Source organism: Branchiostoma lanceolatum, chromosome 9, assembly GCF_035083965.1.
Source record: "Branchiostoma lanceolatum isolate klBraLanc5 chromosome 9, klBraLanc5.hap2, whole genome shotgun sequence".
NCBI lineage: Eukaryota > Metazoa > Chordata > Leptocardii > Amphioxiformes > Branchiostomatidae > Branchiostoma > Branchiostoma lanceolatum.
This window is the reverse complement of record NC_089730.1, coordinates 11366388-11381490: the sequence shown is the minus strand read 5'-3', so window position 1 is coordinate 11381490 and position 15103 is coordinate 11366388. Positions and strand designations below refer to the sequence as shown.

Genomic DNA, 15103 nt, shown 5'->3' with positions numbered 1-15103 from the left:
CCCACAGGAATTCTGTGTTCCCTTTGACTCAAAGACAGTGTTCATGCCAAACCGTCCGAGCGGTGAAAGGAAACCACCCTGTTGGCAGTAGAACATGGCAGCAATCAGAATACAGTGTGTAGCAATCGGCAAATATAATAGCAATATCAAAACACCAACTGCAGCTAGGGGCTACAGTTGAAAGGCGAATCTGGCAAAGGTAAATAACAGCTACTGCATGTGCTATATGAGTATATCCCCGACATGGAAATTGGTAGAAAACAACATCTTTGTGCAAGTTAAAGTCCTGATTTGTATAAAAAAAAAGGTGTCCAAAGGCACCTAGATGCTCCTCTTGCAGGAACTCTGTTCCAAGATCCACACAGAAAATCAAAACTGCACCTGCATAAACTTGCTTAAACACTGTACAAATGACAAATCAAACTTCTTTTGTGAAATGTTGACAATACCACTGCCTACTGGCCACCACTGGCAACAAGCCAACACCCCTCCCATCTGGTCATAGAATGTTGGGCACACAAGGTGATAAACCACAGAAAAATATACAAAATGTACTTTCAACAGACCACTGTTTAACTTGAATGCCACACTTAGATAAGGCTATTCTGATGGCTTCTTCCTTTTTCACGACTGAAATGAACTAGAATCTATAGTATTACTTTGACTTCAGATAACATTCAGACATAGGAAACCCTTTTTGTAAGCAAGCCATCTGGATGGTCAATGTCAATGGCATACTTTTGAAAGAAAAATCACAATACAATAGACTGTTTTGAAAGGCGGATTTGGAGAACAAGGGAAGGCAAAAATAGCACTTGGGGGAGAAGTGGCTTCTTACTGTAGGCAATTGCCAAAAATCCACTTAACAAATTTGTTTAGTTCATTGGGGATCTTACCATATTGCCATAATTACAGTAGAGTAATATGAATGATTTATGTTTGTCTGATCTACTGGTTTCGTCTTCAGCCAACATGCACATTTAGAAAGATACCCTGCTCTGTGAGGGAGATAACTGCACTGCGACATGTGCACTATTTACATGCATGCTTGCCTCTCACTGCACAAAGTCCGAGCAACCGAATCTCAGGGCTGCATAATTTTATTTTAAAGGACAGTCCAAAATATACACGGCATAAAATTTACCTCGCTGTAAAAAAAGTATGGGCGTTCTCCCTCCCCCAAGATGGCGTGTCAGCTATTTATGATCGGCACACGGGTAGCACAAAGCTGTCTGGCGTTTGTAAAATATTAAACATCCATCGCTACAGACGGTCCAGGGACGTTTTCAAGTGGGCGGAGCGCCTTTGTAATGGCCTGCGACTGAGCTCGGGGTCATCTGAGGGAAACTTCCCCGGGACAGCCCTCGATATTCACCCCAGACACGTAACAACGGAACCGCACGAGCACAGCACACAACCGCCCGCGCACACAGGGTACAAACTGGGGGAAATGGCAGAGAAAGGGGTGCGGGAATGCTGGAAATGTGGCGTGTATAATGTGATGTTCCGGTGGTCAGGCCGGACGCAGACGATCCCGGCCATAGAGACCGCCATTTTGCGCTGGGTTCACAGTCAGTTCACAAGGGTTGTCTGAGGTCAACCTCCCCGACACCGCCACAGCGGCTTATTTCGCAGAGATTTCCCACAAAATCGCACCAGGGGCGCGTTTATAATCAATATAACCTCATAATCTGCGATATTGTACCCGATCGGGGCCTGTGGGGACAGCCCTGCCGGGTTCATGCGGGGAAAGGCCTCGGTTAACCCCGACTGGTGCGGCGGGAGCGAAGTCCTCCATAACTGGGTCGATGAGTGACCCCTAACGCGGTGGCTGTTTACTTCGACTTTACCCGAACAAACAACAACAAAACTCACCCATTCTCACAAGATCCGTCCGAGGGAGGCCACGGCGGACGATCTAGGCCGATGCAGAGGCAGCCAGAGCCGATGAGAGCGGCGGTTATGTCTGAATTCCAACAGTTTGTGATGCTGTTTTGGACGTCAGGAGCGCCGCCGCACCTTGTCCCTGCATCCGTGTTACCTCCCGGCATGCACCGCGGCAGGGCCCGCCACGCGCCAAGCTTCGAAGGTGAAGGACTTAGTCTCCAAGCAGACTTAGTCTCCAAGCAGCCAACTATGAGACTTGGGTTGGCTATAAAAACTCCTTCTGCCAGTTGGATACGGTCTTTGCCAACCCGTAGGTCTGCTTGGAGACTAAAGGACTAGCCATGCATTCAACCAAGGACTTTGATTCAACCAAGAACCATTTCTTTTACTTCTCTTTATACTCCATTTCTTTATCTACATCAACACCATGATGGACATTGTCCCTCGCGTCACACACAATAGAGTGCAGTAGAAGTTGCGCAAAACAAAGATGCAGAAAGGTAAAAGTACAAAAGCAAGGACATTATACCTAACGTTATATGCATGTAACGTTAATGCCCTTGGTATGTAAAGACTAACGTTAAAGCAAGGAGGTTTAAGTAAGCACCTGTTTTGCCCTTCCCTTCACTTTGTGAAGATCAAGAAATCATAAGGTCCCATACGGCATACTCGTCGTTACCTTGTTTGGAACTGAGACCTTGCTCCAAGTCAGGCCACCATAAATTGTTTCTTGCCCTGTCATGTCTCTTGTTTGTGTGTGTCGTGTTCCCGAAATAAACAAATAAAAAAAGATACTCTTTTTAGTCCTTCTTTGCTTTCCTTGCAAGCAAGGCAGCCTCATTATCTTGAAAATCACGAACCTGCCAATCTTTCAGTCACACGTCAAGAACGACGGTAAGAGCGGGAAATAGCTAGTAATGGTGAATGGTGAAATGTATGAATGCTACTTCCACCCCAGCTGGTAATGTCATTAGTAGGTGCGCACGGACCTTCGCCTGAGGCTATGTGTGTAGTCGGATGGGCGACCCCGGCTGTTTGTAATGCCCACTACAACATTGATAGATAAATAAATGGTTGGAATGACATTTCGAGATACAAAATGACCACCCTTAGATAGATCCTAGAATTCAGTGTTTCACTTGTTATGAGAACTTTGACTTCTATTTGATGAAACCGTTGTGCGGACTAAAATGTGGAGTATCTATTTGCAAGTGAAAAATTACACTTTTACATGCGCACCCCGCTCAACGCCCAAGTGCCCCCACTTTCACTGTAGACTGGGTACCACCCTACATAGTAACCACTGGCTCAATATTTTCGCTTAGTGATACCAAGGACAGCAAGCGAAAAGATTGAGCCAGCGGATACTGAGGAGGATGGTACCCAGACTACTTTCGCGGTGGACGGAAGCTCTAATAAAGTGCGCCATTAATCAGACAAACCAATGATACTGATACTGATACATGTACATGCACTGATGCGGCCAAAGCAACATGCATCACCTGCATGCATAGGAGATTATAGGAGGGCGAACGCAGATCAAACCGAAACTACAGTCTAGGACCCATCTATACTGAGTATGGCAAGGACGAAAAAATGTCAAATTGGTTAGAGACATTCAAGTAAAAGCAAAATTGACACGCATTTTAAATTCTAGTCTCATATTGGCATTGTATGTTGGCATTTGATTTCGCTTTTTTTGTATTCGGGTAGCTAGACTTACGTAGCCTAAATGTCATGCATCCTAACTAGCTGACCTGAAGATCATCCGGGAACCTGCTTGCGTCGTGGTAAGATTGAAATCTTCCCGGGTGACATTGGAAGATCTCGATATCTCAAGCACTGTACAAAAATACATGTTTAAAAGTTATTGCGCCCATCTAATCTACGGGGGTACTAAATCATTAAACGCATGCTACACCGTCTATCCTTTATTCGTGAAGTGCCAGCATATGTCGTGTCCTTGAAATATAGCACTAGCAGTTGCAAAGAAATGACATTGATGCAACGAGACTTCTTTATTGTAGGATTTAAAGATATTTTGTTTATTCACAGTTGCAGCTTAACGGCTTTAGTCTTGTTGCTTTTTTCCTCAAATGTAAAAAAAAAAGCAAGAGGAGACTCTAGCCGTATGGTTCCTATTGATATTCCGCAACAGTAACCTACACTTATCCAGCCTGATGATATAGTGTAATTCTGAGTGCTTGGTATGCCGCGTGCCCCCAAGTGCAGTTAGTCTTATTGATACTAGGCGTCCTCAGTGAACAGGCTTCTGATATATTGTATAACGGTAGCCCCATTTTCTCCGCACTCTGATTTCTACCCGCAGCTGTAGAGGTCAAGTTTTGGACCTTTGAGCTGTAGGGGTCGAGTTGGGGTAGCCTCCATAGCAGGCTCTACCGGGCATTTTGGGGGGGGGGGGCTTATAATACACCTTTTGCAGCCAGCCCGTAACCATCAGCCAGCCTGAAACCATTTTGCCCGTAGAAACAGGAACTCTGAGCATTAGGCGTCCAGTTTTGAACCGCTGAAACAGGGGTCCAGTACTAGTTTTGAACCGCTGAGCCAGGGGTTCAGTTTTGAACCACTTAGCCAGTGGGTTCAGGGTTTCAGTTTTGAACCACTTAGCCAGGGGTTCAGGGGTTCAGTTTTGAACCACTGAAGCAGGGTTTCAGTTCTGAACCGCTCATGAAGCAGGGTTTCAGTTTTGAACCACTGAACCCCTGTTTCAGTTTGGAACCACTGAAGCAGGGGTTCAGTTTTGAAGGGGTCTGAAGAGACGAAAAATGACTAAGTAGAAAGCCCGACAAAAACGCCTAAAACACTGAAACACGTCAAAAACCAGCCGGAACCGGTTAACCCCTCCTCTTCTTGAAAAGTATATGCGTTCATTTCTCATGTAGAATCACGCGATATTCTCGCAGCTAGTCTAGCAAAGGGCTCACGGTAGGCTCGTTAGGTGATTGGAAAAAGTATAATGCAACTTGTCAAAAGAAAAAGTGCTTATGTTATGCCAGAGGAGTTGACTAGCAAGACAGAGGGTTCGGAGCGGACGAGAATCAAAATGCCTTTTCGCCTGCTTCTATCTCGTGATGAATATATGATCTGCAATGTAACAGTACTTTCCACATACAAAAGTCCAATCTTTATTGCATGTGTATTTCTTAGACATGTAACTTACAATTGTTTGCATCTTAATTGATACATGTTATAACAATGTTACATATACGAGTACTGCGTGGCCTTTGATCTCTTACCCGATGAAAGGTAGCTGCTTGACTTTAATCTATCATGTGTATAGAGGAACTTTATTTCGCGACAATCGTAACAGGTACACTATATGGCAGTGGAGCTATTGTTGATATCTAACAATTATGCATGCTTAAATGGCTAATGGCTACTGACTCGTAAACATTGTATACTAGAATGTATGTACAGTACTTACATCCTTGCTTTTGATATTAAAAAATGTATCAGAAACAAATATAGAAAAGCTGTGCCGTAGTTCAGGCACATTTGCAGTGTCTTTATCATGTACGTAACCATGACTGACTCGAAATGCTCGAACATTTTAAATTTAAAAGTTAGTTGTACTATGGAACGAATACGATTAAACTATCAAGTACGAAACCATGACTAACTCGAAATGCTCGAATCCTACAAAGTTGGACTGTGGAACGAATACCGATTTGTACTACCTCTATCATGTACGTAACCATGACTGACTCGAAATGCTCGAACATTTATAAGTTGTACTGTGGAACGAATACCGATTTATACTACATGTATCATGTACGTAACCATGACCGTCTCGGAATGTGCGACCTTTCTACCTCTACCTCCAGACAAAGGCAACAACACAACCTCACCTGTCTGCTGCCCGGTGGTGACCTGTAGGTGACACTGTGCACACACCTGGCAGGTCAACAGATTTATTCCCAAGAAATGACTGACAAGAGTTAAAGACGCTTGTGCGGTATTACGAAGGGGGCGTGTCTAGCTAGTGACGGCCAATGCTGAACGGTCTTACTTGGTCACGCCACAACAAACATGGTGACGTTCTGTTGACAGTGCAGTGAAATGACCAATCAACCTTCAGGTAAAGCTGTAAAAGTCGAACTCTGAAGTCGTAAATGTACACGGCAAGACCCGAGGCACAGTCTACTGTAGCACCAGGTTCGCGCTGATCGGACATTTTACAGCATTCGTACGATTGGGCAAAACCACACAGACAACCTATTGACGAGTCCGACCAAGTTCAAGGTAAGTTTCTTGACTATTTGTTATATTTGGTACATAACGTTTGCTAGCTTTCTACAAATAGAGTCTGTTCAACCTTTTATTCAGTCGAGTGCCGGAAATCTTGAGCCCATTCGGCCTTTGGCCAGCATATGTAAACTCCTCAAAGCCAAGGGCCGGCCGAATGAATTGTAAATATAAGTCGAAACAGGGTGCCAAATGTAGCCTTCATTAGGATCATATTCTGATGCTAAAATAATTTCAGAAATAAGGTGAATAATTTGTTAGAAGAGGTAGTCGACCAAAAAATGTGCACTGCACAACCTGGGGTCTGTTTTATGTGTCTGTTTGAACGTTGTGGTAGGCTACGTCTTCTGGCAAACCTTCAAGTTATGCACCCTCTGGAAAACTCATTCACCTCCTAAGGGTAAATGTGCGCTACTCAGTTTTCGCACCCAAAGTAGCCTCGTGGTAACAACAGAATTCAGCCTACTCAGAGGCCAACTTAAACCCTTTCGGATATTTTTTTCATTCATCGACCGCCCCTTCTTCTTATTCACACTGGTATGCCTTTTACAATTTTGTAGCTTCGGGTGTTTGTCATTGTCACCAGTCAAGAGGGGTTTCCATATGACTGGCACATTTTTGAGTAACCGTGATAAACCTGGCTACAGTTCAGAACATATACGGCGACTTATCACCGTGAAAGTGCGAGAAAAGAGTAAGTAATACAATTGTCGGTCTTACGTTCGGATCTTCCTAAGAAAATTCCACTGGAGTTGGCACCACCAACTTCTCTGCGACACTGGTCTACACGTTAAGGTTCCGAAAATGTTTTCTCGTTTTGACTTCTTACAAAGATATCAAAATAGTTTGTAGAATGCCTCAACCAGTTACATATGCTCAGAGAGTAAGTTCTGTAGTAAACAAGAGTGGATATATAGCTGTGATCAGTTAGCTAGAAAGGGCGCGGTTCAGACCCTGTCGTCGTAAATATAACTGATTATGGTCCAGATCACCGGGAAGTAACGTCGCTATTTCTATCAGCTGTGTGGAACTTCATGGCAGTAATCTGTAGAGGTGTAACTTATTAGGTGCGGGGTAGACAACCTTCACCTTTTTTCCAATCGGCTGTGTGGTACTTCATAGCGGTAATCTGTAGATGTGTAACTTATTAGGTGCGCGGGGTAGACAACCTTCACCTTTTATTCCAATCGGCTGTGTGGTACTTCATAGCGGTAATCTGTAGATGTGTCACTTACTAGTATTAGGTGCGCGGGGTAGACAACACCCTTTATCCTCTAGTGGATCGATCATAGTTTATAGGGTAGGTTTATAACTATAGAGTTGGGGGATGTTTCGACATTACTAGCTATAGTCACCAGTACTGCAGTATTCACGTATAAATAGTCACCTCTCGAGTTATGAAGTTACGAGAGGTGTGGGACTTCTTAAAGTTTCCATGAATGACGGATCGCTATCCACTCAAACGGTAAGAGATTCAAGTTCACTCTTTTCACTAAAGTAGTAACGTTATACACCGCACAGCCAAAGATTGAACTTGCATAGAGATCATACTTGTTTGCGAAGGGCGACCACGGCCTCGGAAATGAGGTGTTTAGAAAACGCTACTTGCTGAAATAAATCACTCTTCATAAAACAGACAACATTGCAATGCTATTGTTCGATATTAGCGCGTAAGGTATGCCACATGCGTGAGGTCTATTCTAGCCTTAAACTTAGCCGTGAGGTCAGAAACCACCTGTTAAACATTAACCAGCAAAACAGGGGATGATCTGTCAGTGTTGTTACAGAAGCCGCGTGGACCGTCCTTTGTCGGGATCAAAATAGATATCATAAAAGTAGACAGAGGCAATGAGGAGATTTTTGAGTCGGCCAATGGCATGATAATTAAAGCCAGGTCGAATTGTCGAGGAGGATGAACAGTAGTCATTATAGTATACAAACTTCAAATAAGATTCTATTCGTCCTTTTTACCTTTAATGATGTCGTATACCAATTGCCGTTCATTCAGGTGACATCATATACATGGCCATGGCCTTGTCTCTCCGTGACGTCATCCTCGTCTTCTTGTTGTCACTGCTGTCCTCTGAACTACAAGTTCAAGGATCAGACAGTAAAACCGCAACCAGACGAGCATCGCGATACAATGACTTTCACATATATACGTAACGTTATACTTTTATAATCACTTTATAACAAAGGATACGGTGCAAGGATACCGTTCCACAAGGGCAGGGGAGAGAACTAAGGACAGGGGAACTTCAGTTCTAGGGTCAGGGGAGAGAACTTCAGTACTAAGGGAAGGGGAGAGAACTTCAGTACTAAGGGCAGGGGAGGACTTCAGTACTAAGGGCAGGGGAGACTTCAGTACTAAGGGAGGGGGAAACTTCAGGACTAAGGGAAGGGGAGAGAACTTCAGTACTAAGGCAGGGGAGAGAACTTCAGTACTAAGGGCAGTACTAACTTTTCTATGGCCAAATTGAAAAAGTGATTGTACACGTACATGTAATGCTTTCAACCGCCCGAAACACAGAAAGCATTCAAAATGTGCTTTTTTTTGCGTGGTGAATTAGTTCAAACAAAACTGGAGTGTTTGTGTGCGTTTTGTTTTGTTGGTCTTGGCTGCCTGCCTGGTACTGCGTCACACTATTAAATCCAAAGTCATCCGACGGCCCTTCCAAGCTGCTCACCAAACTCTGCCCAGACATTCTCGCCCATTCTTCTAGAAAAATAAACTTCCCACAGAAAGGTACAAAACTGCAATTTTTGAGCATTAGAAGTATAAACCTTTGGAGCACGCAAAAATGCACCACCTGTGAACATGACGTCATCGCGGCGGGAAATTTGAATATGAGGCGACGTGATTAGGCACGGGCGTTCGTGATTCGATTGGCTCACTAAGATTTGATATAACGTTAATCACTTCAAGATTTTTTTGCAAGATATTCTCACTCGAACAATGTTGAAGGCACATGGGGGCAAGAGCGTTAAATTCAGGACATCCGCGCGTGCTTTAGTTTTCGTCCGTTTCCCCCCAAAACGTTTTCGACAATACTGTAAATTCTACAAAGCAGCAGTAAAATAGCAAATATATGCCATGAATTGCAAAACAAAGATATTTCTGGAAACGGATACTAATGCCAGAGCAAATTCCAAAGTCAAAGAAGAAGATGTGAAAGAAGGAAAAAGGAGAATCTATTATTCGGTAGACCATGCTCTACTAGCCTGAGTGTCATCCTGTTTAGTTCCAGGCTTCTGTAAAGGTATGGCCTGGAACTAAACAGGATGACACTCAGGCTAATGCTCTATGTGTTTGTTCATTTCTTCAACCTCCCTAACCACTTAGATTTGATAATAACGAAGGCAACTTTTTTTGTCAGACTTTTTATCTATTCGCACGATCGCATCAGTTTTGGGGTTCCCAGACGACGTCATCCATATAATGAAATCAACATGACCTTATCATGGGTCATACCACGAACTATGAACTGGGTATAGCTACTTTAATGAGCAACAGGATTATACACCGTCCCTGTGTTTGCTATGTTGTTCACAAAATACTTATCTGCAGATAGGTTACTTATTAAGTAGTGGTGTGAGGACAAAATAGTCCTTTAACACTTCGTCCTTAACCCCTGTTTTCGACCACACGTATCCCAGTCCACAAGGTACGTATAGACTATAGTTACAGGGTTGCCTATCCCAGAAATTATTTTGATATTCGTAATAACTACCATCAAGTCAGTTACACATCTAGAGTGAGTTTGGAAATTTGGGTAAACAACAGATCGGTTAAGCATCTGGAAGACTGCTCAGATAGGACATTAAGGTCAATTTTTTTTCTATGCGGCACGCAACGTCTGAAAGAATAATACACAACCAAACCAAAAGCACGTAAATATGTTTCTGTAAAAACCATACTTGTTTACCATGGCGGCCGTGGTGTATATTGTGGATAAACCTTGGAAACGAAGTGATCAGTTAGCTCTACTCCTGAAACTCTATGAAGACAAATGTGCATTTTATACACGTACACCTGGTAACGATGTTATTGTATAAGATCAGTGTTAGACTGACTTACATGTAGACATGAAGTCAAAAACCACAGTTAAACATTAACCAGCGATCCAGAGTGGACATGTGGCAGGGAACAGTTTATCATGATTCAGAATCGGTAGGCACGTGGAAAGGGTTGAGACTCGGTCTATCAAAACAAACACTGGTATATACTTGACTTTTGGTTTTCTCAATTCGTGTGTGTGTGTGTGTGTGTGTGTGTGTGTGTGTGTGTGTGTGTGTGTCTGTGTGTGTGTGTGTGTGTCTGTGTGTGTATATGCCTGTGTGTGTGGTCTCTGTTGTGTGTGCGTGTGTGTGCCATGTGTCTCTGTATGTGTCTGTGTGCGTGTGCGAAATATACCAACATAGAATATATGTTTGCTCGTCCTTTTTACTTTCCATAATGTTGTATCACGATTACCATTCATCCAGGTGACGTCATCATTACAACATGACCATGGCCTTGTCTCTCCGTGACGTCATCCTCGTCTTCTTGTTGATGCTGTTCTCTAATTTGCAAGTTCAAGGATCAGACAGTAAAACCGTAACAAAGAAAGGCTCCAAAATTCTCATCATCAACCAACTCCCTCACAGCACGTGGCTGACCCTCCGGTTGCTGGGACGTACCCTGGCCGATAGGGGGCACTCCGTCACCATGCTCATGCCTGACGACGTCTACAAGCACCTCATCAGCACACCTGTACAAGATAAGGTGAAGTACGAAGGAGCTCCGTGCGCTCCGGGGACGCTGGCAGCAGGACGTGCGTTCGAAGGTCACTACTGGGAAGGAGAGTACAAGAACTTGTTGACGACGGTCGAAAACTACCTGGCCGAGGGCAGCAAAAGTTGTGAAGCGCTTCTCCTTCACTTGGAGCGACAAGCCGCCAAAGGTCTCAGGTATGACGTTGCGTTGTCGACCGCCCCTGATTTTCCCTGTGGGCCCGTGTTGGCCCGTTATCTCGGCATACCGTCCGCCATTGTGTACGTCCCTTCTTCAACACTGCTCTTCGGCTCCGGTAACCCGTTCCCTCTAGCGTACTGGCCCGTCATGCCCAGTGGATTCTTAACGGAGATGACCTTCAAGGAGAAAATACAGAACGTTCTTTACTACGCAGGAGCGAGGTACTACCTCGGCGTAGAATGTTCTGCTTTTGACTTCATCGTACACAAATATATCGCCAACGACACCACCACAGAAGAGCTGCTGTACAACACGGACCTGTGGCTGTCTGTGGCGGACTTTACTGTAGAGTTCGCTCGGCCGACCATGCCCAATGTCGTCAACATAGCAGGCTACAATTCTGTTCAGCCCAAATCTCTACCAAAGGTACTTTGCGTGCGTCAATATTACTGCTTAAAGTGGAGAAGGATTTAAACTTCCACAAGAGAGTGGACTCATAGAATTTTCTTCCAGTCCTAATACGGAATATTAAAGGCCTCTATTGCATGCCTAGAAGCGACGTGTGACGTAAGTAACGTGTCAAAGGTGATTGAGAGTCGGTATCGACCCCCGCCCCACTTCAATGGATAGCTCTGAGCCCTGAAGGAGGTAGCTTCTTTTAGTCCAATGAAACACCGTGTCCCAGAGATTCGATTTGCTAAATCTACGAAGCTGTCTACATCAGGGCCCATCAAACGTTATTGAACCAGGACGGGGGCCGCCACCGACTTATAACCACCTTTGACCTCATTCCCGGAAGGTCAACTGTTCCAAGCAATCGGGGCTTTTTATTTATTTATGCGTACAATTAGTATTCAGCAGAAGACAACTTGGAACAAGGACAGGAGGCAGCAGAAGTCATGCCGAAAAAGAGGCAAATGTTATGCTAATGTTATGAGACCAACACAGATAAATTTCCATGCTAATTTACTGTCGCTAATTACAAACTTCAATCAGACAGCACTATCGTCTGATATACTTCATGTGATCTTCCAACGATAAGAATACCCACTATAGACACCACTTTTGTTTTGTTCCAATTTTATCGACTATCGACTATTGTAGGACTTAGAAGATTTGATGGAGAGTTCAGGAGACGCAGGGGTAATCCTCTTCAGTTTGGGCTCAACCACAGCAGGCATGCCCGAGAGAATACAACAGGTAATTTTGAACGCCTTCGCACAAGTACCACAGAAGGTTATCTGGAAGATGGCTCCAGACATCGATCCCAACAGCGTGAAATTCCCTCCCAACGTCAAGCCGATGAGCTGGGTGCCACAGGACGATCTGTTGGGTACGTATACACTAGGCCAAATTTGATTTTATACCTTATTTATACAACGTTTCGGCAACTTGTTAACAGCATTCATATTATTGTAACTGCTACTAAATGCCGCATGGTGGCGCTGTGATAAGAAGAACGCGGTCCCGTGAAACGTGACTGAGTTTGTATCCGCCCTCGTCTCAATTCATGACTGATGTTGATTTCCTCACTCCTTTGAAACATTGTCAGGTAAAAATCTTTTGTGATATAGAACCTTACCTTCAAATGGCCCATGAAGCCGTTGACTAATATTTAGTCTGGCATGCAATTTTGGGATGTAACAGAAGGGAGCATAACATAGGGACCCACTTTTTTTAATGGCAAAATAAATGTACGATACGCGGTATAAGATCAACAAAATCATTTGCGGCCCTCTACGTCTATTTCCAATAGCACACAAGAAGATGAGGCTGTTCGTCACACACGGAGGAACCAACGGCGTGTACGAGTCCGTCAACCACGGGGTACCGATGGTGTCTCTCCCGCTCGCCGTCGACCATCACGACAACGTGGCCCGCGTGGTGGGACGAGGGTTCGGCGTCAGACTCGACATCTTCACCATGACAACGGAGGAACTTCTACAGGCAATCAACCACGTGTTATCAACAAAGAGGTGAGGAAATTTAATCTCCAAGCAGATGTATGGTGTAGGCTTGTACGTCCTAATACGACCTTCGGGCCCCAGTAACATTTTATGGTCTCTGTTAATGTTATACATCAGTTACACATGATGACCACAAGCCTAAAACAGTTAACGCGAAGCGCGAATATATAGTAGGAGGAACACTCTACAAAATTTGAAACCATTGTAATGGATAACCTAATGGAACATTACCAACCGAGACGGGGGCCGATACCGACTTCCAACTACCTTTGACCCGTTGCTCACACCACATTTCCTGAAGGTCTGAGCAATTGGGTCCTCAGTAACTAGTATCCTGGAGAAGACCAGAGGAGTGATGAGTCCACTCTTTTGTGTTGGGACAAAGTTAAATCATTTTACGTTACGTTGTGATGAGTGGTCATACTAATGGAACCGTCATATTCCTGTTGACAGCTACCAGGAGAACGTGGATCGCGCCGCCCGGATCCTGAGCGACCAGCCCACCCCGCCCATGGACCGCGCCATGTGGTGGATAGAGCACCTCATCAGGCACGGCGGACTGCCTCATCTGCGCACGCGCGCACACAAGATCCCCTTTCACGAGTATTTCCTGCTCGACGTCATAGCTTTCTTTGCCGCAGTTCTAGCTGTGGTGTTAGGTGGGTTAGTGTGCGCTTGTCGTCTGGCTTACCAAAAAATAAGAGGGAAACAACAAGGACAGAAGGAGAAGAAAGAGAACTAAATCTTATTCATGACTCCTTGGGCTTGAGGACTTTGATCTACTACGTATACTTCTTCTCTTAATTGCTATTTGATGACTAATAGAAAGAAATATAGCTCTAAGTGTGTACAATTCATTGCCCAGCTATGTGACTATATATCTGATGGTGAAAATAAGTTTAAGTTGGTGATGCTCTAACTGAATAATATATGAGTTGACCTCTAATCTTACATATGTATGTATATATATTGTAAACGCTGGACGAATACGGCAAAAAATGTCTGTGGGTTTCAATTTGTTTGTTTTAAAACGCCAAGCTCTGCGAAAGATTTTGATTATCTTTTAAAGTAAAAAGAAGCAGTCTTTGTTTAGACCTTTGATCTTATGTGATTATTTTCCAGCTCACCTAAAAATAAATGTAATTTTTAAAATGATATTTGAAATGTGTAATGCACATCGTGGTCGCAAGGGTCCTCACCAATCGAGACAGTTGGTTTATTGTAATACTAGGTATATACATGTATTGATTAAAAAAGATGTTGTAAATGAATGTTTGTCCTTGATTCTTTTTATTACAGTCTGCTTACGAACGTGGTCGATGATTTCATCACAAATAGATTATACGGAAGTTGCAGGATGTGATACACCAACAGATAGTTTGGGTTGTGGGCAAAAATTCGTACATGAAATTTTAAGGTTGATACTGTAATAGTAGAGTAAAACGGTCAATGAAAAGCACGTGGGAAACAACATGGACACAAACATACCTGTAGTTAAAAGTTGACTTAGAAATTACGAAAGACAAAGAACCAATAGATTACCCGCTGAGAGAGAAAGAAAAGAAAAATCGCACCAAACATGTACACTTCTCCTCCATTGCCACTGTGGGTAAAGTAAAATCAATTTCAAATTACCCATCTTATTGGCTTGACGAAAATTTTATGAAACGTTTTACTAGTTAAATTTAGAAATGACCTGTAGAGTAGAACTAGAAGTTGACATTTCTCGACATTTTCTTTATTTTGTTGTCAGACTTGAAAAGCCAGTCGGTTTGATCGATGTGTATTGGGACACTAGATATTCTCTTTCGGTCCGAGAATGCCTGCGTCACGACTCTCTCATCCGAAGATCCGCGCGCTCTCTTCCTTGTGACGTCACTTTTATCACTTCTTCCGGGAATGCTAGCCCTCTAATCAGGAAGCAGGCCGAACTGAAAATGAACTTGTAGGTGGGCATTATTGGCAGAAATGAATAAGACTGGGTTAGCATGAACCAAACAAAACACTTAAACTTAGATTTAAGGAAAGG

At 43.7% G+C, this 15103-nt stretch overlaps 2 protein-coding genes across 3 annotated transcripts in view; one reads left to right on the top strand and one right to left on the bottom strand.

The window, feature by feature from the left end:
- Positions 1 to 2059, bottom strand: part of LOC136441872 (retinoic acid receptor RXR-alpha-B-like) — a 37453-nt gene extending 35394 nt beyond the window's left edge. The window contains exon 1 of the mRNA XM_066438411.1: positions 1876 to 2059. Within this exon, the coding sequence (XP_066294508.1) occupies positions 1876 to 1879 (4 nt within the window). The 5' untranslated portion in view covers positions 1880 to 2059. The remainder of the gene's footprint in view (positions 1 to 1875) is intronic.
- A 3783-nt stretch (positions 2060 to 5842) lies between these two features.
- Positions 5843 to 14345, top strand: LOC136441868 (UDP-glucuronosyltransferase-like). 2 transcript variants are annotated; one of them, XM_066438404.1, is made up of 5 exons: positions 5843 to 6150; positions 10639 to 11533; positions 12212 to 12440; positions 12864 to 13083; positions 13528 to 14345. In XM_066438404.1, the coding sequence occupies exons 2-5, from the start codon at positions 10658 to 10660 to the stop codon at positions 13814 to 13816; spliced, it is 1614 nt and encodes a 537-aa protein (XP_066294501.1). In that variant the 5' UTR covers positions 5843 to 6150; positions 10639 to 10657; the 3' UTR covers positions 13817 to 14345. The 2 variants fall into 2 exon arrangements, with proteins under 2 accessions (XP_066294501.1, XP_066294502.1); XM_066438405.1 differs by lacking the exon at positions 5843 to 6150 and adding an exon at positions 9483 to 9818.
- Positions 14346 to 15103: the final 758 nt, after the last annotated feature.

Bases quoted from the DNA above. Each gene is read 5' to 3' on its own strand.
- LOC136441868 (XM_066438404.1), top strand. From the start codon at position 10,658: ATGACCATGGCCTTGTCTCTCCGTGACGTCATCCTCGTCTTCTTGTTG. The intron at 11,534-12,211 runs GTACTTTGCGTG...CGACTATTGTAG, and splicing joins AGCCCAAATCTCTACCAAAG to GACTTAGAAGATTTGATGGA. The intron at 12,441-12,863 runs GTACGTATACAC...TATTTCCAATAG, and splicing joins GCCACAGGACGATCTGTTGG to CACACAAGAAGATGAGGCTG.